The 27,386-nt window shown below is 40.7% G+C and overlaps 1 protein-coding gene across 2 annotated transcripts in view; it reads left to right on the top strand.

Annotated features, from left to right (window-relative positions):
* LOC132381139 (copine-8-like) overlaps positions 1-27,386 on the top strand; it is a 660,843-nt gene that overhangs the window by 149,727 nt on the left and 483,730 nt on the right. For both annotated transcript variants that reach the window (XM_059950410.1, XM_059950409.1), the window contains one exon: positions 13,884-13,987. In XM_059950410.1, coding sequence (XP_059806393.1) covers positions 13,884-13,987 — 104 coding nt within the window. The remainder of the gene's footprint in view (positions 1-13,883; positions 13,988-27,386) is intronic.

Here is a 27,386-nt window from a genome sequence, read left to right as displayed (position 1 = left end):
ACTTTTTAAAATGTAATTCGGCATTCAAGTATTGCAGTCAGATGTAGACACTAACTCGAGATTCCACAGGCAGGCGAGTACTGACATCTCCTGCATGGGAAATCTAAGAGGAATTAATAACTATGGTCCAAACATAAATCAAAGGTATTTTTGAACAAGCTTTGCAGGCACTTAAATTTTAAAATGAACTGCAATGACCCATTTTAAGAGCTTCACATGAGAAATAATCTTTACACATAGAGTAGCTATTATTTATTCTGAAAATATATTATTTATAAATCTGAAATTTATGACTCAGAGGCTTTGAAAGAGAAAAATATTATTCAATTCTAAATTGACCCACAATTAGGCAGTGCAGGAGCCACCATTTCATTGTTTTTGTAAGAAAAAATGAAAACGTGTGCTTATCTTGAATCCTGGATTGTGTCTAGAGGTTATAAAAGAACAAGGATTTATCAGAAAAAAATTATACATTAGAGAAAGATTTGTCTTTATAAATGCTAATTTATTTCTTAATATTCCTGTATATACCTGCAAGGAAATGAAACTCTCAGCATTGTCATATGGTGAGATATATACTGACAAACCAATGTGCAAAAGAAGACAAATTGTGCAAATAAAAAATGAATGACTGAATAACTAATAAATAAACAATGCAGAGAACCTGAGTTGTTGAGTCCTTAAAAGTGAGTGTATAGGTTGTGGAATCAGTTCTGAATTGAGGTGAGTTAAGTTATCCACACTGGTTCAGGAGCCTGATGTTTGTAGGGTAATAACTGTTGAAGTTAACTGAACTGACTTTTGCGGGTGATATAAAATAATAGTCCTTGGAGTCAAGGCTGGTGTCCATCAGACTATTTATGTCTTCGGGTGATTGAGGATCTTGATTCTGGATATCAAAGTTCTTCATTAGTGGAGCATGATTTTGTTGGGAAGTGATATTTTCAACCCCTTATTGTTGTTGAGTAGTCGCTGAGCTGGTTTGTTAGCTTGCAGTTTGTTTAATAACAATTGCTTGTTCTAATGTTGTCGTCCACTGCTGCCCGATCGTATCTATGGAAAGGAGATTTAGAATCAGAACGTGTTTGATTATGAATATAGGGTACTGTGATTGCAAGTGTGATTTAAATATAATGTATTTGGTACTATTCTATCTTTTTTAGATTCAAAATATATATCCTTGTACTCTGTATTCTTCTATGTGAAAATTAATAAAATATTGAAAAAGAAAAAGACTCGTGTTTATTATCACTGGCAAGTGATGTGAAGTTTGTTAACTTAGCGGTTCAATGCAATACATAATATAGAAGGAAAAAATAATAAAATAATAAATAAGTCTATTGCAATATACATATATTGAATAGATTAAAATTCATGCAAAAAACAGAAATACTGTATATTAAAAAAGTGAGAAAGTGAGGTAGTGTCCAAAGATTTAATGTCCATATAGGAATCAGATGGCAGAGGGGAAGAAGCTGTTCTTGAACTGCTGCGTGTGTGCCTTCAGGCTTCTGTACCTGCTACCTGATGGTAACAGTGAGAAAAGGGCATGCCCTGGGTACTGGAGGTCCTTAATAATGGATGCTGCCTTTCTGAGACACCACTCCCTGAAGATGTCCTGGGTACTTTGTAGGCTAGTGCCCAAGATGGAGCTGACTAGACTTACAACCCTCTGCAGCTTCTTTCGGTCCTGTGCAGTAGCCTCCCCCCACCCCCATACCAGACTGTGATGTAGTCTGTTGGAATGCTCTCCACAGTACAACTATAGAAGTTTTTGAGAGTATTTGATATACCAAATCAGTTCAAACTCCTAATGAAGTATAGTGGCTGTCTTGCCTTCTTTATAACTGCATCGATATTTGGGACCAAGTTAGATCCTCAGAGAGTTTGATACCCACAAACTTGAAACTGCTCACTCTTTCCACTTCTGATCCCTCTATGAGGATTGGTATGTATTCTTTCATTTTACCCTTCCTGAAGTCCATAATCAGCTCTTTCATTTTACTGACGTTGAGTGCCAGGTTGTTGCGGTGGCACCACTCCACTAGTTGGCATATCTCACTCCTGTACTCTTCACTCACTCTTCACTACCTGAGATTCTACCTACAATGGTTGTATCATCAACAAATTTGTAGATGGTATTTGAGCTATGCCAAGCCACACAGTCATGTGTATATAGAGAGTAGAGCAGTGGGCTAAGCACACACCCCTGAGGTGCACCAGTGTTGATCGTCAGCAAGGAGGAGATGTTATCACCAATCCACACAGATTGTGGTGTCCCAGTTAGGAAGTCAAGGATCCAATTGCAGAGGGAGGTACAGAGGTTCGGGTTCTGCAACTTCTTAATCAGGATTGTGGGAATGATGATATTAAATACTGAGCTATAGTCGATGAACAGCATCCTGACGTAGGTGTTTGTGTTGTTCAGGTGGTCTAAAGCCATGTGGAGAGACATTGAGATTGTATCTGCTGCTGATCTATTGTGGCGATAGGCAAACTGAAGTGGGTCCAGGTCCTTACTGAGGCAGGAGGTCAGTCTAGTCGTGACCAACTTCTCAAAGCATTTCATCACTGTAGATGTGAGCGCTACTGGGTGATAGTCATTAAGGCAGCTCACATTATTCTTCTTAGACACTGGTATAATTGTTGCCTTTTTGAAGCAAGTGGAAACTTCCGCCCATAGCAATGAGGGGTTGAAAATGTCCTTGAATACTCCCACTAATTGGTTGGCACAGGTTTTCAGAGCCTTACCAGGTACTTCATCGGGATCTTTTGCCTTGCGAGGGTTCACCCTCTTTAAGGACAGCCTAACATTGGCCTCTGAGATGGAGATCATAGGGTCATCAGGTACAGCACAGCTCTTCACAGCTGTAGTTGTGTTCTCCCTTTCAAAGCGTGTATAGAAGGTGTATATTGGGTTTCTCTTTGTAGGAAGTAATGTCTTGCAGACCCTGCCAGAGTTGCCATGCATCTGATGTCACCTCCATTCTCATTCGAAATTGTCTCTCTGCCCTTGAAATAGCCCTCTGCAAATCATTCCTGGTTTTCCAGTAAAGGCCTGGGTCACCAGACTTGAATGCCACAGATCTAGCCTTCAGCAGATGACATACTTCCTGGTTCATCCACAACTTTTGGTTTGGGAATGTACAGTAAGTCTTTGTGGGCACACACTCATCTACACAGGTTTTAACGAAGTCGGTAACAAATGCAGCATACTCATCCAGGCCACGCATCTATTAGATGTGTGATTGGTCAACCCTGCTGCCTCTTGTTCCATTTCTGCATTCCTCTCCCTCCAAATCAAATCAACTCAACTTCAAGTTTAATTATTATTCAACTATATACAAATCCATCCAAATGGAGTAGCATTCCCTTGGGCCCAAGGTGCAAAACATTGACAGCACATTCAAAATAGCAAGCAAAAAAAAACCTAGTCACGCAAAAAAGCACATATCTTAATGGGAACCTGGCTAGGCCAATTTGCTCGTTGGGTGTGGGATTTTCAACCCCAGACTGATCCCCTGTCACCTCTGCTCTATTTCAGTATTGAATTAATAGAACTGATTTTAGAATAGCTTGCACTTTGATGGGCCAGGTGATTTAATGGTGAGTAGCTAGCAGTTTGCCGTGCACAGTAATATCTCTGTGCTCAAAGGCAATCTTGACCTGTCATTCCTTTGGCTGTCTTTGGAGAGCTGATCATTGGAGAGCTTAACGGAGAGAATCTGATGAGGGAAGTGGTTGTTGATCATGTGTGCGCACTGGCTCAACATTTGTAACTTATCTGTCAAGAGCAACGTTTCACTACAGTTGGGCACAGCTTTGAGGAGGACATCTACTTCTGTGGGAAGTAATGCTTTCAGCACTGCCATGGAGGGATGAAACTGAAGTTCTCACATCTCTCTCTTAATATTAGAAAAGGGACCAAACATATTGTATATGATATCAAAGTTATTGCTACTTCAGAAAGTGAAGGCACGATACAGTAACCTTATTTTGCAAGTGATGATGATTCTAATGGCCACATGTGGTTAACCAGTATGAAGCAGGTAACAACATGTGCTATAGGGCATAGTTATAGAGTCATAGAGCATGGAAACAGGACATTTGGCCCACTGGTCCATACCAATCACAGTATTTTCCCTGCTTGTCCTATTTGCCTACCATTGGCTATAACCCCCCAAATCCATCTTCTCTAAGTACCCTATCCAAATGCCTCTTAAGCGTTACAATTGTACCTAATTCAAACACTTTGCCAGCTTATTCCAGGTACTCAGTATTCTCTGTGTAAAGAATTTGCCTCTCAGTATCTGTAAAATCTCTCCCTTCTGCTCTTATATCTATGCCGTCTAGTTTTGGACTCTCTAACCCTGAGTGGTGGGGGTGGAGATATGTCTCCACCAAAAGAGGTTTAACACACTCCTTCCCTCCACTAGCCTGCATCTTACCCTTGGGCATGGTGTAGCACCAGCTCAGTGCCTCCTCCCCCCACCACTGATCTGGGTCACATAAAGTGATGGGAGCAGGTGTTGCATATCATGGTTATGCAATCATTGACACCAGGCAGACAATCTCTGAAGCGTATTGATAATTGCTAGTGTCACCTGTAAAGACACTACCCACAAGAAGGAAATGGCAAACCAATTATGTAAAAAAAAAATAGCCAAGAACAATCATCATTATGGAAAGACTATGATCACTCACATCATACAATACGCCACATAACAAACGAACGACAAGGGTACAGACAATGACAGTCTATATTATCCAGGCCCCTCATGATTTTATGGTCTTGTTTAAGATCATCCCTCATTCTCCTGTGCTCCATGAAATAAAAATCCAGTGTAGCCAACCAAGGCTCTTTAGTACGGGCAGCATCATCTTCAATTTGTTAAGGATCCTCCCTAGATTATGACAGGGTCTGTTCCTGGGAAGTATTCAGAACCCAGACAGCTTGGCAATTGGGAAATACAGCCCTGAATCATACTCCCAGGCTTGCAGCCTGCAGCCCAGCACCAGCTGGCAACTCCATCCTCTCGATCTCCCAGTTGCTCAGTTGTAACCTGGGGACGACTTGTAATTTCAACTGTTTCATGATTAGGAATCATAGCATAAAGTCAAATTAATAAATAATGTTCTTTTCCAAAAGTTGGAGTTATTCCCATTTTGTATCCAGTCAGATTTGAAGACCATGAAATATTTAGATCTCTTTAGAATCAAATTGTTGGACTGTGAACAACTTCTAGTCTAACTGCAGATTTGTACTAAAGAAAAAAACGATGACCTATAATTATGAATAATGTAATTGATTGAATATAATATTTATTCACCTGAACTCTGCAAATACTCCTGATTATTCCATCTTGTTCCAATGCACACTGTTCTTTATTTTGTTGTTAAAGGTTGCATTCTGCTCAAAAGGACAGAGTGTAATCTAGAATAAGATTGCGCCAGTGAGCAATGTGACCAAGGGCAACGATGATTCACAAAACTACATCTTTCAATTCTTTTATGTCTTTGTTTGTTTTCTTGATCCTGTGATTTACATTTTGGTGATGTCAGACACCCCACCCTGCAAAAACTCATCTCAGGGAGGTAGCACCACCACCCCTACCCCTGCAACCCCATATCCCACCCCCCCAGTCAATCTCCAAGGGTGTATGTATACAGGACATTTGAATATGAAAGAATGCAACAATTTATTGGATCACATTTTGAAACTTTTTACTTACTTACACACATACATACACACACACACACACACACACACACACACACACTCCTTGTTGAGTATTTCGTTGGCAGTCTCAAAGCTAACAGCTAAATGCTAATGCAAATAGCTTTTCTATTTCTTTTTTCAAACTTTCCTTGTACTGTGATGTGGCTTGCTTGGCAGATTTGAGCATTTTGCCTGAAGTCTCAGCCTCACAGCAGTCTGTGTCAATGAATTTGTTAATTTTACAAGACATCAGATTCACAAGTGTTTTGTGAGACTGCTGACTTCTGAATTCTGTCTTAATGTGATGCACCATGCTGAATATGTACTTATATTATCATGGAGTCATTTTTTAATTCTATTACGACTTTAAGCAAGTCCACAGGGAGTTTGGCCTCATCACGTAGAACATCAATAGAGTAGCTCCTTAGCAACTAGCCAGCTAGTTTAAATAATGTTTGCTGTGCTAATGAATGAATGACACCTGTTAAATTCACTTCAACATGTTGTTTACAGTCATTTAACCCACCATGGGCAATAGAAAAGTCACTGTTGCAAGCAGTGCAGCGAGCAACACTGTCATTATTTTTGACCCCTATTAGGCAGGGGTACAATTTAGTGTAGTCTGGGGTGAAGTACGTTTTATATTTTATTTTTTTGGAACGCTAAGCCATGGCGCTGCAGGACACTAAACTGAACTGATGGACAATGACATAGAGAGAGAGGTCGACTGTAAAGCCCAGCTGCAGAGAAAATTGATAGGTCTACTTAGCACGAAGAGAGACCAAACAGGATGCTCCCTCTGTCACTCTCTTGCTCTCTCTCTCGCTCTCAAAAAAATCAATTTCTGGGATATTGTATATAATTTATGGGTGTCAGGGAGCCACTATCAATATGCAGGAGACTCCCAGAGCTTCCGGAAGAGGTGGGATGTCTGTGATGTGTTTTTGGGGCGACTGAATGATCTGGTGCTTTGCTGACTGATGGTGTTCATTGAGGTTTTGAGTGTACTGTGTGTCTTTGATGCCTGGAGATGGGGCGTGAGCCCATGATCGACTCTATTTCTCGCTGATCTCAAAGTGTCGAGGGAGATTAAAATCATCGAGCTGAGAACAGTAGGCGAGTGACGGAGATCTCGCCTACTGCTGCCGGAGGAAGGTGTTTGCATGTGTTGGTCTCTCTCCCTCCCTCTTTCATGCTGCACACAGAGGAAGGTCCCTGCATTCAAATAATCTCTCTGTCTGCCCCTCAATGCTGTCGGAGGATGGTGCTGGAGCCCTGGGACTTGGGCACGGTTCAATCAATGCCATTTGTGGATTGGACTCTGTCATTCACCTTATAAATTGTTTCTAGTTGCCTGTTTTTTTTGTTGCTAATTTGGGCAATTTTGATTGGGACCACCTACAGGCAACAAATGACACTGCGCTATATTGAACTGAACTGAATATATCTGGACTCTTTCAATTTTGTTTTATATTCTGTGTTTTTCACTCTTTTTTGCCGTTTGCATGATTTATATATTTTTTTGGAACGTGAGGGGGTGGGTGTTGATGTTTTTCTCTGAACAGGTCCCATGCTTTTTCTTTGTTTTGTTTCTGTCTGTGAGAAAACGAATCTCAGGGATGTATTTTGCATACATACTTCGATTTAAAAAATGTACTTTGAATCTTTGAAAATCATTTAGTAGTCACAAATTAAACCTTTGAATGAGAGTGGTGGAATTAGAAATTGAATTGTGCATAAAACATATTGCATTGACAATGGTTTTGATCAGACCAGGTGGCGAGCAATACATAGGATGTATTTGAGTTCCCTGTACCTTTTTGTTCTTTGTGGTTTCAGAATTTATAGAAAATGCATTGTTAGAGAGGTTGTAGAGAAGAAATTAACATTACTTTAGGACTTAGAAATGAATGATAAAACTAATTGAATTATTTATCCCTGAAGGTAGAAAGTTCTAAAGCACCAAGTTAAAAATAATACTGTTTTTTCAAATCTCATCTCACCAAACTTTTCTGTCAAATTGCATTTTGAATATTTCTGTATTTATGCTCTTTCTAAGCAATTAATATAAGTACATGTCTTCCATTAGGCAAATAAGATTAATAAGCTAGTGTAGATTAATTTGGCAAATAAGATTCAACAAACAAGTGTAGAAGTTTATCCTCATCAGTCATACTAAGTTTGCTCATTTATCTGTGCAGTTGGAGCAAGCAAATGAATTATGATTTTTGTTTGTTTTCCAGACCTAGTTTCCAAATGTAATTTTTGTCTGGTGCGTATAGGTAATGATGTTGAAACCTTACTGGACTAGCCCACTGAAAGATTGCCTGATTGTTACGATCTCCCACAGGAAAGGGAAGTGCTGAAGATCGAGCACTTAGCAACAGCAGTAATTAAACAAACAAAAATAAAATTCCTTTTAACTCCGAAATTTTAAAGGAAGAAAATACAGGAAATATTCAGCAGCATAGGTATTATCAATGGAATAAAAATCAGAGTTAAAGTCTCTGATTAATTCCTATTCATTAAAAGGTCTCTCTCTCCATAATGCTGCCCAACCCGTTGGCTATTTTCTGCATTTTGTATTTTTTGTTTTTATAGAACAACTGGTGTGTCTTCCATTAAATCTAACTTCACTTCTGCTATTGCAGTTTATTATTGCCTGTACCTTGCAGATGACAGCCATTTCTCCAAGTCTTTCTCTGCCCTTAAACTCAGCAGAATTTGAAATCTTTGACCTTTCTCATAACTTCCCTCTGATTGACTACCTGTTAAGCCACTGGCATTTAGAGCAGCATGGAAAGTCCTCCATTCCTGGTGGTGTTCAGGGCTTCCTCTTGGTTTTCACTACTGTCAATCATGCAGGTCCTGACCGGGGACTCGGGATACCATCGCACTCAGCTGTAGAAGGATTCTTCTTTGCTGTTTGCTTAATAATTTTGTTTTACCAATCAGGGTTGTTGGTCCTGAGCTAAACTGCTGAACCTGGAGGACCGGTGGACCACTCTTAGCCTGTTCCCTACCATTTCACCTGTTTGGCACGGGTGACCCTACCAAGAACCAAAGCATAAAGCGCTGACTCTGGCCAACAGAGCTCTCTAAGTCATTGAGGCACACAAACCTCCAAACCACAGCAAGTTTGTGGTCCTCCAGGAGGTTCTCATAACCTTCACTTGAGGATTAATCTGTCATCTGTGGCACCATTTTAAATAAATATCCCTTTGTAGAATTGGGCACAAGAGTTTCTGCAAATGCTGGAAATCTTTGGCAACACAAAATGCTGGAGGAACTCAGCAGGTCAGGCAGTGTCTATGGAGAGGAATAAGCAGTTGACATCTTTGGCCTTCTGGCCCAAAATATTGATCTTTTATTCCCCTGCATAGATGCTGCCTGACCTGCTGAGTTCCTCCAGCATTTTGTGTTTGATACTTACGGGTGGTTTTTGAAGTTCATAATGATCCCTTTGCACAGTATGATATTTGATTTGATTCACTGCAAATATTATTTTGCATGGCTTGACCCATGAACTTCCTGAAGTAATTAACTTGGTTTATCATCCATTTTATGATTTAGTCACCAAATGTAAAGTAAAAGCCTAATTCAGCAAGTTCAGAATTTATTAAAATTTACTTTGTTTGTTGGTCATGAAATAGTTTGTTGCTTATTAAAATTAGAACCATACCATTATTTAAGCATTTTTCGTGCAATTGATTTGCAAATTGGGTCAATTATGAAAACACCAATTACAAAGATAGTTTAGTAATTTGCTAATTATATATTTACTGCTTAAAGCTGCATAATAAACTGATAAAAATTAACGAGAATAAGAACCTGCCCGTCACAATCATGGTTAATATTTAACTGCTCGCTCAGAAAAATTAGCACACCATTTAGAGTTGTTTAGTTGCACAAAGCTGTAGGAATTCAAATCAAATGCCCAATGCCAATTTTGCAAAGCAAGTAATTATTGATAGCGTGTGCAAAGCTTATCAGAGATGCCTACATCCAAGAAATGGCTATTCACATCAAAAGTATTTTATTCCATATTTTTGTTTGCTTTTATTAAAAAGTTGATGAACAGTAGAATAGAAATTACAAGTCCAGGAAAATAGCACTTTAAAAAAATATTAACTAGGCTCTCAAATAACAGTTTGTGGATAATAGAGCTTTTATTTTGTATATGAAATCATTTCAACATGTCTGCAAAAATTCTAATAAAAAAGTTTATGTGACACACACAAAATGCTGGAGGAACTCAGCAGGCCAGGCAGCATCTATGGAAAAATACAGTTGACGTTTCAGGCCGAAGATTCTCAGCCCAAAACATCAACTGTACTCTTTTCCATAGACGCTGCCTGGCCTGCTGAGTTCCTCCAGCATTTTGTGTGTGTTGCTCGGACTTCCAGCCTCTGCAGATTTTCTCTTGTTTATGAAAAAGTTTGTACTCAACTGTATTTCCAATTTTGCAATGTCATATTAAAATTGTTGAAGTGCATGGATACAGTATATTTTGAACAGTGGGTGAACTGGTGTTATATCAAATCTTTTGTTTGGACTTTCACTCCAGGGTACATTTTCAGGTTTTAAGTTTTTATATACGGCTCTCTGGGGCTACAGTTCTGTGCAGTGGTAGATTTGTTGGTGCACTGATAGAAATTTTCAATCCGTCAAGCATCTGCTAGCAAGAAGTAGAATTTCATGGAAGAGGGCTAATTTCGAGCATTCAGGTGTATCTATTCAACCACTATGCAGTATTTGAAATTGGCAATTAGCCAAAGTGATACACACGGCATTTAGATTTATAAATCCCCTGACAATATACCTTCATCACACAGTTACAGAAACCAGGTCAGCGAGTTAAATTAAAATTGAATTAAAGCATTCTGATTTGTGGATAACTTGACAAGGTCATTGTTTTGGAATATATTACAAAGGCAACAAGACATTACTTTTAACCTACTGTTAAGCCAGAAGACATCTTAAACCTGATTCTGACTCTGATCTTAGAAGAGCCAGAAACTGACTTATAAATAATGCTCAGCCTTACCGAATACTTGCAAAAGTTCCAATTAATTACAGTTTCTAACAACCAAATCCTTTGTTTAAGGAAATCTAAATTAATTACATTTAAAAATAATCATCAGAGCAAATGGAAAGGTCATTCACTCTTTCCACAAGAAATATTTTTATAAAATGATTACATTCTTAACTAAAAACTACTTGAAGTCTGCTTTAGGTTAGCTGTACTATCACCAGCAGTGTGCTATACCAAAATAACACTATTTTGTGTTGGAAAGTGAAAGCTAATGCTGCAAACAATAGAATTTGTGGTTTTAACTTTGAACTCATACCGTTTTTTTAATCCCTTCCCCTCCTCCCTTCCTAATAATACCTGCGTCGGCCGCTTGTTGTTAGAATTTGAAAATGTGAACTTCATGGTTTTCAATAGCAAGTCAAGTGTTCAAAGGCAATTTAGTTTCTTACTTTATTTCAGTATTCTGGGTTTGAGAGAATAGCTCCATATACTTAACAGAGGAAGCACATTTTGGTTTAAAAGCAAACTTTGAAATGCCAAATGCAACACACGAGGGAGCTCAGAGAGCTCAGCAGGTTAGGCAGTACCTACGGAGGGAAACAGCAGTCAGTGTCTCAGCTTCAGTTGCTTCATCAGGACTGGGAAGAAAGAGGGGAGATGGCCACTATTAAAAGGTGTGGGGAAAGGCTGCAGCAAGAACTGGTGATCCCAGTGAAAAGGAGGGGTCGATTGGTAGGATGGTCGGGGGGGGGGGATGGGGGGTTGTACTTGGAATAATTTGAGAAACTGCAGGGTGACAGGCGGAAGTAATAAAGAGTTGAAGAAGATGGAATCTGATCGGAGAGGACAGTGGAATAAACAGAAGGAAGTGGGGAGGGAAACCAGTACGGACATCATGTGGGATATGAGCAAATTGATAGGTGGGGAGAGGAAAGGGAGAGTGATGGGACGCTAGTGGATTCAGAAGAAAAAAAGAGGAAAGGGACAGAGGGGAATTGTTACATTCAGAAAAATCAATTAGGTTGGAGACCACTTAGGGAGAATATAAAGTGCTGTTTCTCTAATCTGTGCCTTGTCAGTGGAGAAGGCCATAGATGGACATGTTGACTTGGGAATGGGAGGTGGAATTAAAATTGGTGGCCACTGAGAGATCCCAGCTAGTATGGTAGTTGGTGTGAAGGTGCTCTATGAAGCAGTCCATCAATCTGCATCAGGTCTCACTGACGTAGAAGAGGCCGCACTGGATACAACAAATACAAACCCCTCTACTGAAATACGCCACTTCACATTAGTATTCTAAAAAGTCCTGAGGACAAAACCAGGCATTTAAGAATTGCCTGTTCTATAAGAATATTTTAGCTGCCGGCTGTTGGATACGTAGATACCTCAGGTGGCCAGACTTGCTAATTCCCACTGCACTCTGAAAGATTTGAGGGTTCTCCCTACAAAAGGAGAGTTGCAGGCTCTGAAGAGAAGGAAGCTAAGATGAGTGAAAATCAAATCCTTTAGAACATCGAAAAGCATAGACACCATAGCCTTGTTTCTATGTCAATCAAGTATATTCATTATCTCCTGATTTTAGTTCTTGTGTCTTATTTCTACTGTAGTGCAGTAAGGATCAAATTTCAAAGTCAATTTATTATCAAAGTACATACAGTATAAGTCACTATATACAACCCTGCAATATATTTTCCTGTGAGCATACTCAATAAATCCTTAGAATAATAACCATATCAGAATCAATGATTAATTGTGGCTGTAAGTAACAGGGTATTTAAATAACAGGCACGGGGGTGGGGGGGAGAGTACAACGATCATGGGTCCTTTTACTTTTTATATAATACAATACAAACATTCAATGGACCCACATCAGTAGCAGATAATCATCTAATACACTTTTACTAAAAATGTGAGGAACTATCTGCTGAAGAATCTGAACACATAGGAGATGTATACAATTGAAAAAAAAAGACCAGATGCTGTGTGAGCATGGTGTTCTAAGGAAAATGCAGCAAAATCCTATCAGTATGCTCCATATTATAGTATGTATATTAAAATGTTAAATAAACATCCTGGTATTGTCAATAAAATAATTTTCAAAGTTTGAAGACCATTTCATTTTCTGAGCTGAATAGATTTTTTAATATTTAAACTTCCATAGGAGTTTAAGCACCTAGGGAAAGGTCACAAAACTTAAAATTGGAATGGCAGTCACACATGCAAATTTTGACAAAGTAACTTTTCTATAAATAGTTATTTTGCATATCTGGTTAAACTGAGTCACAGAAGAGCTGCAATTTAAAGAAAATTGGAGACAATTATGAAGAAGATTTTTTGACTTCATTTTTAGTACATACTCAAGATATGATTAAAGATCAGTGGATGAAGAAACAATTATTAATGGCAACAAATTTTGTTCTATAATGAGGTAGAATCCATGACTGCTTGTGGAAAACTTAAGTTTATTGTGAATTCTTTCTGAATTGTGTTGTTTTCCAGATAATTAGGTAAAGGGATTGGGAGACGGGTGTTTATTTTGTTTGAAATCTTTGTAGAAATCAAATTGGGTGAAATCGGAGCCTGTGAATGGAACCCCATTTTCCATGTTACACACTCAAATTCAGATCTAGATTTATTCATGTACATGAAAACGTACAGTGAGATGTATCATTCGTGTTAACACCCAAGGGGCAGCCTTTGAGTGTTGCCACACATTACAGCATCAATATAGCATGCCCACAAATCAATCAAAGTCACTCAGAGGTGAATCAGAGTGTAGCCAGATATAGAATGAAGTTTCCTTTGCTCTCACAATGTGTCTCAGCTGCATGGACCACTAAACCTTTGTGACACGTACTTATTTCCTCGCACCAGAAATCCTAGCATCTCACAGTTTGAGATTGTTGAAACCTTTGAGCTTTACAGACCTTTCCAGGAAAGAATGGGATTGAAACCAAAAAGCATTTAGTGTACGATGACATGGCCAGCAGACAATTGAGACTGAATTTGAGCCTGTTCCCAGAGTTGATGGAGCTGTGCACCAAATGTTACACAGTTGATTATTTCAGTGGCTTTGGGAACACATCTGACATGTACAGAGAAGCTAATGCTGTCAAATTTTTTTTGCAGTTTGGAAGAACAGAAGTGATCGACAATACCTTAAACCCTGACTTTGTACGGAAGTTCATCCTAGATTACTTTTTTGAAGAGCGGCAAAATCTCCGATTTGATTTGTAAGTTTTATCTTTGCTACCATTGAATAGAAATTTCTTTAAGGGCAAGATATTACTCTGGAAGAAGTGAATGTGAAATCAAACCATATTTATCATTCAAATATTTACAGACACTTTGTTTTAACAATAGTGAAATGGGTCCAGTGGACTTAGTTAATCTTTTCATTAATATACTTAATGGCTTGAAAGAGAGAAAAGTAAGATTTTTTAAATTAGTTATTAAGTTAATGTAAGTATAATTACATTATTTTAATCTAATTCTTAATACATGGAAGAACTATTAAGAGTAGCAGAGGCATTTACAAATATTTAAGCTGTTTGACAGCTGTGACAGGCTGCTCAGCCTGGTTCTTTGGCCTCGCCAGCTGTCAGAATCATCCAAAGGTACTTTGCAGGTCTTCACCCATGAGATCAGAGTTGCCTTTGACAACCAAGATGTTTGGAAGATCTGCACTGCATTGGTCTGGACCTAGAGGGTAGGCAAATTACAAGCGTGGGAAGATGGCAGCTCCAAGACATTGCAGAGTGTCACTTCTGTGTTATAACTTAGAGTATGAAGTTTTCAAAGATGGATCATTTCCCATTCACAAAATACAACAATGTTAGAGCCATGGAATCATAGAAGATTACAACACAGAAACAAGCCCCTGGGCTCATCTAGTCCATGCTAAACCCTTGTCCTGTCTAGTCCCAGTGACCCACACCTGGACCATAGCTCTCCCATCCACAACTTCTCCTAAATGTTGCAATCAAACCAGCATCCCCCACTTCCACTGGCAGCTCAATCTACAACTATATCACCCTCTGAGTGAAGAAGTATCGCCTCGGGTTTCCTTTAAATAGCTTTCACACTTAACCCAGTTCTAGTGTCACCCAACCTCAGTGGAAAAAAGCCTGCTTGCATTTTCCCTATCTATACCTTTCATAATTTTTGGTTATCTCTAGCAAATCTCTTTTCATTCTCCTATGCTCCAGGCAATAAGGACCTAACCTATTCAATCTTTCCTTGGGATCTCGGTCCTCAAGTCCCATCAACGTGCTTGTAGATTTCCTCTATACTTTTCCAATCTTATTGATATTTTTCCTGTATGTAGGAGACCAGAACTGCACACAATACTCCAAATTTAGCCTCACTGTTTTATACAACTTCAACATAACATCCTGTATCCTTTACTCTAAAATCTGATTTATGAAAGCCAATGTGTGAAAGCTGTTTGACCCTATCTACCTGTCACACCACATTAAAGGAATTATGCATTGGTATTTTCAGATTCTAGTGTTCTACCGCACTCCTTAGTGCCCTACTGTTCACTGTGTAAATCTGACCCCGGGCAGTCCTCCCAAAAACAACACCTCATACTTGGTTGTATTAAGTTCCATCATTCATTTTTCAGCTCATTGAAGTTCAGCCCTATTTGTTGTTTCCAAATTAAATAAGCAACATTCTGCAGGTCAGACTGCAACTGAGGAGAGAAAACAACAGAGTTAGCATTTCTCCCAATGACCCTTCAGCATTCCAATGAAGGCTAGTCCACCTGGGAAGTTATTTCTGTTTTCTCTTTGCAAATAGATTTTATTGGTTTTCAATTATAAGTAGAGGACAGAGTGAAATGCATTTAGATTTAATTCTCTTTGTTGTGCTGCGTCTCCAAGGAAACATTATTAAAATTAAGTTCATTGATCAAGTTGCAAGGAATATTCAGTTTGGCTTCTGATGTTCTAGCAAAGAAGAGAATAAACATAATGTTAGGAACTTGAAGTAGGCTATTAGTGAATGTCTACGACAAAGATAATGGGATATAAATGAAAGGAGTATAGCCAACTTAAGTAGATCGGAAGGTCTGAGAAATAGGAAGGAATGAGCATAAAATTGAAATAAATATAATGTGATGGCATATTTTATTTTATTTAGCAATACAGCACAGAGTAAGCAATTCTGCCATTCAAGCCACACCACCCCAGCAACCCCACAACCCTGACTTACCTTAACCTAATCACAGGACAATTTACAACGACAGATTAACCTATCCAGTTCTTCTTTAGACTGTGGGAGGAAAGCAGAGCACATAGGGAAAACCCAAGTGCTCCATAAGGAGGAATGGTGCCGGAATTGAATGCTGAATTCTGCAATGCCCAATGCTATGTCATGAAGAAGACGATGCTCATAGCGTGCATTCCCTATTGCTTAGTTGACTTGCTTGTCAACAACAGCCCACAATGCACTTTGGTTTTGAATAGAGAGGTATTTTGCCACTGCCCTGTGGCTCGGGAACTGGTATACTTGCTGCTGACCCAATCAACCTTGGGTTCCATTCTCACTGAAAAGTCTTATCCCCAGATTTTAGAACTCGAATAACAGTAAATACCACAGTGCACAAAATACAATATTAAACAAAGAGCCCTTCTGATTTCTCAGTGGGACTTAAAAGATGCCTTTGCTCTGCTGTAAAGAAGAGCAAGGCAGTTGGAACTACTCACTTGGCCAACATATTCAATGTCTTTTTATACACCACATGGACAGATCATTATCACAGAATAATCTGTGAGAGCTTACTGCAAGTAGTCATGTTCCACAGTGACCACACTCCATTATTTATGAAGACTATTAGGAAATACCAAATACTGTACAAGATGCTGTACATTCGCAGTCCTCCTCTCTGTTAAGTGACATGGCTAAGGTTTTATCTCAGCTTCACAATCAAGCTCAAAAAGACAAGGGATTCTGCAGATGCTGGAAATCCAGAGTAGCACACACAAACTGCTGGAGGCACTCAGCAGGTCAGGTAGTATTTGTGGAAAGGAATAAAGAGTAGACATTTCATGCCAAGACCCTTCAACAGGACTAGTGTGTGTTAACAATCAAACTGATATATTTTTTCTTTGCTGAGAATGATGATTGGAGAGGATATCCTTAAAGATGTAATCTCACTGATGTATAAAACATACCCAAGTAAAAATGGCAATGTGCACCTTGCCATAAATAATGATATTCTTCGTGGAGTTCCAAGCAGATTTTTTCAGAAAACAGACAGTTAATGTCACATAAAGACTCAGTCATTCTTCGTTTTTACTGGTGTGACAAGCCCTTCGTAAGTAGGCCAAGAAACAAGAGGTGTCTTCCACATTAACTTCTGTTTGAATCAGAAGAGGTTCACATATCAACTTTAAAAGGGCACACATGCACAGCTCATCAAGAGAACATGAATTAATCCTTCTATGTCCATGTACTAATCCTTCTATAGTTTTATTTCAAATATTGTAATTTTATGCTTATACTCTTATTTCTATTGGTAAGCCCAGTGAGAAAAATACATTGAAAAGTAATGTATCACAAATGCTAAAAATCTGAAATAAAACAGAAATATTGCAAGTATGAAACCAGTCAGGCAGCTTTTGTGGAGAATGAAAGAGAAAGCAATCAGTGTTTCAAGTTGTGACCAATCATCAGAAGGTACCTGACTTAGATGGGAGCCTGCCTATGGCCTGTTCTTAATTACAGATGTAAATAAGAATGCTTTTATTTTGCATGTATAAATGGGTGCAATTGTTAAGTGACCACCTCAGGAAAAAATATTTAATGTGTTTATTTTAGTGAAAATAATTTATTTTAGTGCGAGATATTTACATGGAAGCAAACAGATGCTAGGTAAAGAAATAAAAGCTGCTTAAGGATTGTGAGGATCTGAAAATTCCAGTGACATTGTGTAGATGGTAAATGCCATCAGAACTCTGAGATATTATCCCAGACTTGTAGTCAGCGCTTATGTTTTTTTATGTAAGATATAACTACTAAGCAAACACGAGGAAATCTGCAGATGCTGGAAATTCAAACAACACACACAAAATGCTGGTGGAACACAGCAGGCCAGGCAGCATCTATAGGGAGAAGCACTGTCGACGTTTCGGGCCCAGACCCTTCGTCAGGACAGAAGGGTCCTGACGAAGGGTCCCTGCCTGAAATATCAATAGTGCTTCTCATTATAGATGCTGCCATAACTACTAAGGACTGTTTTCTCTTTTTTTGCTATCAAGTCAAGATTGTGGCTTCCTCCTGATGTTGGGGATGGCACAGAAATGAGATGGATAACTTGGGCTAAAGTCTCTCAGGCATATTTTAATCTAGGCTTTACCTGTTACTCAAATTAAATGAGGCTGTTATAGATTGGAAGAAAACAAGAGAAAATCTCCAGGTGCTGGAGATCCAAATCAACACATACAAAATGCTGGATGAAATCGGCTAGCCAAGCAGCACCTATGGAAAAGAGTAAGCAGTCAGCGTTTCAGGAATGGGAAGGAAGGGGAGAAGTCAGAATAAGGTGGGGGGAGGGGAGGAGGAAGTACAAGGTGGCAGGTGATGGCTGAAACCAGGGCAGGGGGAGGGGTGAAGTAAAGAGCTGGGAAGTTGATTGGTGAAAGTGATCAAGGGCTGGAGAAGGGGAAATCTGATAGGAGAGGACACAAGACGATGGAAGAAAGGGAAGGGGGAGGGGCACAAAAGGAAGGTAATGGGCAGGTAAGGAAATAAGATAAGAGAGGGAAACCAGGAATGGGGAATGGTGAAGGTAGGGTAGGGGACAATTACCAGCAGTTCTAGGAATCAATGTTCATGCCATCAGGTTGGTGGCTACCCAGATGGAATATAAGGTGTTGCTCTTCTAATGACGTGTGACCTCATCACAGCCATGGACTAACATGTCGGGATGAGAAGTAGAATTGAAATGGACAGCTATTGGGAGATCCTGCTTTTTCTGGTCGACAGAGTGTAGGTGCTCAGCAAAGTGGTCTCCCAATCTATGCTGAGTCTCACCAATAAACAGGAGGCCACACTGGGAGCACCAGATACAGTAAGTGACCCCAACAGACTCACAGGTGGCATGTTGCCTCGCTTGGAAGGACTGTTTAAGACCCTGAATGGTAGTGAGGGAGGAGGTGTAGGAGCAGGAGTGCCTTTAAGGATTACAAGGAGGGAGATCAGCAGGGAGGGATGGATGGACAAGGGAGTCATGTAGAGGGCGATCCCTGGAAAATGGGAGGTAAGAAAAGATGTGCTCTGGTGGTGGGATACTAGTGGAGATGGTGGGTTACTGAGAATTATGTGCTGGACTGGTGGGATGGTAGGTGAGACCAAGGCGAATGCTATGCCTGGTGTGGCATCAGAAGGATGGGGTAAGGTCAGATGTGTCTGAAATGGAAAAGATGTGGGTGAGGACAGCATTGATGGTAGAGGAAGAGAAACCTCTTTCTTTGAAGAAGGAGGACATCTCAATTGTTCTGGAATGAAAAGCCTCATCCTGAGAACAGATGTGGTGGAGATGGAGGAACTGAGAGAAGGGAATGGCATTTTTGCAAGTGACAGGGTGGGAAGAAGTATAATCTAGATAGCTGTGAGAGTCGGTGGGTTTATAAAAGATATCAGTAGATACACTGTCTACAGAGATGAACACAGAGAGATCGAGAAAGGGTCAAAGCCAGGAGAAGGGTCATTGGTGCAGGCTGGAGAGTCCTTGCCAAAGAAGTAGGCATGGAGGCATTGGAAGAAGAACTTGGCATCATGGCGAGCGTGGAACTTACTGAGGTGCAGATGCAGGGGGACAAACATGAGGCCCTTATTGATAACGGAACGTTCTGCCTCAGAGAGGGGAAGGCCCATGAGAATTTTGAAGACCTGACGTGTGTGATGGCTGGGATCACAGAGTTGGTCATACCTGAGGAGAGAAGGGGGCTAAGCTATTCAGGGAAGGTGGGGGTGGGAAGAAGATGGAGGCTCCTTGGATAAAAGAGCTAACATTGGGGCCTGAGACACATGAGTTTGCAGAGTGATTATGGGGGAATGGGAGACTGGGGTTCCAGGAGCAGCGCATGACATCTTGGCCTGGAGGTGGTGTCGGGCAAGGTCCAGGCTAGAGCCAGAGTTAGAGATTGCACAATTAACAGTTCAAAGGTGTCCGGGGTCGTTGGAAGCGGTATTGACGGTTCTGAATCCACTTGCCATCATTGGAACCAGTGTTGGTGATGTTAATGCAGATCCTGGTGGCCACCCATTTCAATTCTACTGCTCATTCCCATTCCAACATGTCAGTCCATTGCCTCCCCTACTGCTACGATGAGGCCACATTCAGGTAGAAGGAGCAACACTTTATATTCCATTTCGGTAGCCTCCAAATTGACGGACTGAACATCGATTTCTAGAACTTCCGGTATTTGCTTCCTCTCCTCCCCACCCCCCCCCCCCCCCCATTCCCCATTCCTGTTTCCCTCTCTCAGCTTAACTCCCTACTTGTCCATCACCTTTCTCTGGTGCCTCTCCCTTTTCCCTTTCTTCCATAGTCTTCTTTTCTGTCCTATCAGATTCCCCCTTCTCCAGCCCTTTATCTCTTTCACCAATCAACTTCCCAGCTATTTACTTCATCCATCTCCCTCTCCTGGTTTACCTATCACCTGCCAGCTTGTACTTCTTCCTCTCCTCCCCTTATCATCTTTTTCTGACTTCTCCCCTTCCTTTCCAGTCATGATGAAAACATGGACCGTTTACTCTTTTCCGTCGATGCTGCCTGGCTTGCTGAGTTCTTCAAGCATCTTACGTGTGTTGTTATAGATTGAAGATTTCTTCTCCACTTTTGTCTGGAAGATTTGACCTGAAGAGGCAAAGTCTTTTTTGTGGCAGGAAAGTCGATCTGTAACCTCTGGGATTTTCTTTTTATTGCAGAAAACATTAAAGTACTCCACTTTATATCTTTTTATGTGAAGGTAATTACATTCATTATCAATATGACTAAGTGGTACCACTCTCTACCGAATTGAAGTTCCACAGCAGAACCTAAGTACATAAACCAGCCTGATCAGTGCTGAAGGTGCACTGCTTTGCATATTTATTCACGAATGAGTCACTATCCTGAGGTATTCTTTGCTGATCTTTTTTCGAGATCCTCTGGTTCCCTTTTATAATATAATCAGGAAATTTTCAGTTATGCCATTCATCCCTTGAGCAGTATCAACAAACCCACTTAACTACAATTAACTCACCGATGCTTCTGAAGTCTTGTGAACTGTGGACTGGGTTTTTGCAAGCTCTTCTTTCTCTGACTTCCTGCTCCACAATAAAATTGTCTCCTTTAACTAAATCACTTACTGAAATTGTATGTTATACTTTCCACAAATGCTGTCAAATGCTACAAAGTAAATCACTTGAACTACTCTACTCCCAGCTCTTATCAGACTCTTCAACATATGCCGAAGATGAACTCTTGATCTTCTGATCTTCGTTCTGGCCTGTGTGCTGTATTTGTTTAGCTGCACTGTACTTTCTGTTTAATTCCAGCCCTACATTCTGTATTCCCTTGACTATTCCGATATACTTAATTATGCACGAACTTTTCGCTGAACTTCTATAATAAACCAGCAGCAATACCAATACTCAGTTTAGCTGTTGTATGTGGATGAACATTCCTCAGGCAGTCTAGGCCACATGCATGGTCTTGAGTTGTCTAATTAAATGGGATTCTTCCCTGACTTCAGTTTGCCTGACTCTGAATGCTGCCAACTGCAGCAATACCCACATTCCTGCTCTTTATCCTTATTATCCATTGCACTGAGTGTGTGATCAGCAGCACGACTGGCTCTGGATCGGCCACCTGGGCAATGGTCTTCTTACTGATCTGTGCCATACTTTGTCGTTACATTGTCATGCAGTCCTATGCTGTTAGGTTCATGTGAATATTTTGTCATATATATTTATCAGTTCACCACAGGGCTCTGTATTGGGACCACAGCTCTTTACGATTTATGTCAACGATTTAGATGAGGGCATTGAAAACCATATCAGCAAGTTTGCTGATGATACTAAATTGGGTAGCAGTGTGACATGCGAAGAGGACGTTAGGAGAATACAGGGAGACTTGGATAGGCTGGGTGAGTGGGCAAATACTTGGCAGATGTCATTCAATGGGAATAAGTGTGAAGTTATCCACTTTGGAAGCAGGAACAAGAGGGCAGAGTATTGTCTGAACGGTGTAGAGTTAGGTAAGGGAGAAATGCAAAGAGACCTAGGAGTCCTAGTTCATCAGTCAATGAAGGTGAATGAGCAAGTGCAACAGGCAGTGAAGAGGGCAAATGGAATGTTGGCCTTTATTACAAGGGGAATTGAGTACAAGAGCAAGGATGTCCTTTTGCATTTGTACAGGGCCCTGATGAGACCACACCTGGAATATTGTGTACAGTTTTGGTCTCCAGGTTTGAGGAAGGACATTCTGGCGATTGAGGAAGTGCAGCGTAGATTCACTAGGTTGATTCCTGGTATGGCAGGGCTGTCTTATGCAGAGAGATTGGAGAGATTGGGCTTGTACACACTGGTATTGAGGAGATTGAGAGAGGATCTGATTGAAACTTTTAAGATAATTAAAGGATTTGATAGGATTGAGGCAGGAAATATGTTCCAGATGTTGGGAGAGTCCAGTACCAGAGGGCATGGATTGAGAATAAGAGGTCAGTTATTTAAAACAGAGTTGAGGAAGAACTTCTTCTCCCAGAGAGTTGTGGAGGTGTGGAATGCACTGCCTTGGAAGATGGTGGAGGCCAATTCTCTGGATGCTTTCAAGAAGGAGCTAGATAGATATCTGATGGATAGGGGAATCAAGGGATATGGGGACAAGGCAGGGACTGGGTATTGATAGTGAATGATCAGCCATGATCTCAGAATGGTGGTGCAGACTCGAGGGGCCGAATGGTCTACTTCTGAACCTATTGTCTATTGTCTATTCCCTTATGATTTGTAAATTGTTCTGTGTCTGGTGCTCAAAGTGCAGCTTCCTCTACATTGCTGAGGTTGGGCATCTTCATTCCATCAGGCACACCCAATGGGTATCTGTTTAAATTCTGTTTCCTGTTGCTATTCTGATGTTTTGGTCCATGGCTTCCACTACTGCCGTGATGAGGCCATATGGAGGAGCAAAACCTCATTCTTTTGAGCTAGCCACCAACCTGGTGGCACGTACATTGATTTCTCTAACTTCTGGTAATTTCTCCCCCTCATCCTTCTCTCTTTTTTTCACTCCTCTTTCTAGCTCCCCTCTTTCCCCTTATCTTCTTCTCACCTGCTCATCAATTTGCTTTAGTGCCCTTCCTTCACTTTCTCCCACAGGCCACTCTCCTCTAATAGATTCCTTCTTCAGCCCTTAATCGTTTCCACCTGTAATTTCCCAGCTTCTGATTTCATCCCCCCTCACTTGGTTTCACCTATCACTTACCACTTTCCCCTCAACCCGCCACCTTATTCTGGCTTCTTTACCCTTTCTTTCCAGTCCTGATGAAGGGTCTCGGCCCAGATCGTTGACTGTTCATTCCCCGCCATAGGTACTGCCTGACTTGTTGAGTTTCTCAAGCAATTTGTGTTCATTCCTCTGGATTTCCAGTATCTGCAGAATCTTTTGTGCTTATGTCTTCTAATATATTCTGTATTATTTAGCTGCAGTTTTATCTTCGAAGCTGTTCTCTTAAACTATTTGTATACAGCGGGACAATTTTACAGCAAATATTAGGATAAAATATGAACTTAATTGCTTGCACTAAATGCATAAAATATTAACAGCTGTACACTGTATCCTGCTTTCAGGATTTGATAATATTGCAGTTAAGTTCCTTTGGCTCCAATGGAACTGTAATTCGGGAACACAGCATAAAGTATAGCTGTTACTGCATTATTGCCTTTAACATAGCTGACTGACCCTGAATTTCTACCCCAATAAGTACTGTATTTGCTGCCAAGTCAACAATGGTTACAATTTTAAAGGAACATATTCAATTGTTTGTGAAGTGTTTTAGGTTCAATAGGTACAATTAATGTCAGAAAAATGTGTACAATATACATACTGAAATTATTTTTCTTCGCGAACATCCATGAAACAGAGGAGTGCCCCAAAGAATGAATGACAGTTAAATGTTAGAACTCCAAAGCCCCTCAGCCACCCCTCCCATGCACAAATAGCAGCAAGGCAATGATCACGCCCCCACCAGCAAAAAATCATCAGCACACCCCCACCAAACACTCAAGCATGCAGCACATAATCAATAAAGACACAGACTTGCTGTATCCAAAGATCTACTCGAACACCTGGTAATTCAACATAGTACAGGCCCTCTCTCTCCCTAATGAGGGAAGAAGAGATATCTCCGTTTCACAGCGAGAGGGGAGACATAACAATGAAGTTGCTGATTCATGATGTTAAGAGTCTGTTGCGTTGCTTTTTCTGAGCTCTGTGCCCAGAGAGTCAGCCCCCGGGCTCAGGTCTCTGGGCACACAGCCCGCGGCAGCTAATCTGCTGCTCCCGATGTTCCATATTTTCCTGCGATGCCTCAGACAGGGATACTGACCTTGAATCAGCTTGTCTCCAGAACCATGACAACCTGGCACCCTGAAGGTGTGCTAGTCTTCCAGGCCGCGTCCTTGGGATATCAAAAAATGGCCCCTTGTGAAGCCCTGAGAGAGGGTCCCATTCCTGCAAGGAACCAAATTCAGAGTGTAACTCCAGGTCAGGGTCTTCAAAAGAACCTTGAAAAGGAAAAAAAGAGATAACAAAGATAGAAATTCTGCTGTTTCCGAAGATGTAAGCAAAGGAGTCGCCATTCAGCTTGAATTTGGTCCGCCCTCCAAGTGTGCAGTTTGATAAAGTGAAAGCAACTATATCAATGTGATAACTTATTTTCTTTATTATCCAGATTACCACCATCAAGAATCTAGGAGTATAAGAAATATAAACAGAATTACACCATTTGGCAACTTGTGCCTGTTCAGCTGTTCAATAGGATATGGCTAATCTTTTATCAGCACTGTCCTGCACAATTCCTGTATCACTTGATTTCTTTAATATTCAAAAATCTACAAACGTCTGTCTTAAATACGCTCAGCAACTGAGCCTCTACAATATCCTTGGACAGAGAATTCAAAAGTTCTGTCTCAGAATCGATCTGGTGAACCTAATTTTGTTCCTTCTGTCAGAAGTGGAAATGTTCCCTTTCTCATTAGTTAAGCTGCCATTTCGTCTTTAAGACTGTGCTTTTCTCTGAATTGACTTTTCTCCTATTTTCTTCCTGGTCCAAATTCTGCTTGAACAAATTCATCCGAACAAATAGTTTGGCCACATTTTTTTCCAGAAAGTTGAACAGGTTGAGGCTTTTATCATTGGAGCATAAGAGAAAAAGTAGAGACCTTGTAGAAGTGTATAAAATTATGGGGGGCATGTATAGGGTAAAGGTACATGTTATTTTCCCCTTCAAAGTTAAAAGTAAAATTTATTATCAAAGTGCATACATGTCACCATGTACAACACTGAGAATCATTTTCTGCAGACATACTGAGCAAATCTATAGAACAGTAAGTGTAAACTGTAAACATTAGGAAATGTTAACTAGAAACAAATTGTGCACATGCAGATATAAATAATTAGCAATAAGTAATGAACATGAATTAACAATATAGCTGATTTCTTAAATGAGTGCAACAGTCCCCTTTTGTTCAAGAGCCTGATGGTTGAGGAGTAGTAACTATTCTTGAACGGAGTGGTGTGAGTCCTGATGCACTTGCACCTTCTACCTGATGGCAGCAGTGAGAAAAGAGCACGGCCTGGGTGGTGAGGATTGTTGATGGGTGCTGCTTTTCTATGGCAACTTTTCATGATGGTGTGCTCAATGATTGGGAGGGTTTTACCTGTGATGTACTAGACCGAATCCACTGCCTTTTGTAGAACTTTATAATCAAAGGCATTGGTGTTCCCATACCAGGCTATAATGCAGCCAGTCAGCACACTTTCCATCACACATCTGGAGAAATTTTCCAAGGTCTTTGATGACATGCAGAACCTCCACTGACTCCTGTCGAAGCAGAGGCACTGTCATGCTTTCTTCACAATAATACTTATATGATGCTTCCAGAACAGGTCCACTGAGATGGTGACATCCAAGAATTTAAAGTTATCGACCCTCTCTACCTCTGATACTCAGATAATTCCTGGCTCATGGACCCCTGGTTTCCCTCTCCTGAAGTCTACAATCAGTTCCTTGGAGATGTTTTTGCCAATCCAAACTGACTGGGGTTGAGGAAATCCAGGGTCCAATTGCACAGGAGGGTATTGCGGCCCAGGTCTTGGAGGTTACTGATTAGCTTAGAGGGGATAATGGTGTTGGATGCTGGGCTGTAGTTGATAAAGAGCACCCTGATGTGTGCATCTTTGCTATCCAGATGTTCCAGGTTTGTGTGAAGAGCCAAAAAGATATCATCTGCTGTAGACCTGTTGCTTCAGTAGGTGAATTGGAACAGATCTAAGTCACCATTCAGAGAGGAGCTGATGTGCTTCAACACCAGCTTCTTAAAACACTTCATCACTGTGGATGTAAATGCCACTGGGTGATAGTCATTCATACAGGTTACCATGCTCTTCTTGGGCACCGGTACGATTGAAGCCTGCTTGAAGCAGGTGGGTACCCCACACAGCTGGAGCAAGAGGATGAAGATGTCTGTGAATACATAGCCATTTGGTTGGCAAAGGTCTTCAGTACTCAGCTGGGTACTCCAGATGGTTTCTTTGGATTCAGTCTCATGAAGAAAGCCCCCATGTCATCGTCAGATATTGAGACCAAAGGATCATTGGGAGATATGGAGGTGCAGGATGTTCCCTCCCTGATCTGATCACAGTGAGCATAGAAGGCATTGAGCTCATCAGGAAGCAAAGCTCTGCTGTTTCCTATATCGATCGCTTTAGCTTTGTAGGAGGTTATGGAATTCAAACCCTGCCACAGCTGTCGAGCAACCCTTGTTGGTTCCAGTCTAGTCTGGAATCTCCACTTCACCTGTGAGATGGCTTTCCGGAGATCATACTTGCACCTGTTGTAGCATTCCTGACCTCCAGACTTGAATGACTCTCAGCAGATTTCGGATTTCATTGTTGATCCAGGTCTTCTGATTGGGGAAATCCTGAGTGATTTCGACACACTCATCCACAGCTGTTTTAATAAAGTCTGTAATGACCTTGATGTAGTCGCTCAAGTCCTCTGATGAGTTCTTGAACACGGCCCAGTCCACTGACTCAAGGCAGTCCTGGAACCATTCCTCAGCCTCCCATATATACCTCTTGGTTGTCTTGATCTCTGAAGCCTTGCTTTTTGGGCTCTGTTTGTATGGAGGTAGCGGAAGTCCAAATTTCATTCGGGAAGGAATGATAGACATTCCTTATTGTAGTGCAGCAGTGGTCAAGTGTGTTGGGACCTCTGGTGCAACAGGTTATGTGCTGGTGACGACTGGGCGGAGTTTTCTTCAAATTGATCTGGTTAAAGTTGCCAATTATAATTTGAAATGCATCAGGATGGGCTGTTCCTTGTTTATAGACAGCATCACACAGTTTTGCGAGTGCTT

The sequence above is a fragment of the Hypanus sabinus genome, chromosome 25 (assembly GCF_030144855.1).
Source record: "Hypanus sabinus isolate sHypSab1 chromosome 25, sHypSab1.hap1, whole genome shotgun sequence".
In the NCBI taxonomy this organism is placed as follows: Eukaryota; Metazoa; Chordata; class Chondrichthyes; order Myliobatiformes; family Dasyatidae; genus Hypanus; species Hypanus sabinus.
This window is presented reverse-complemented; position numbering and strand designations above follow the sequence as displayed.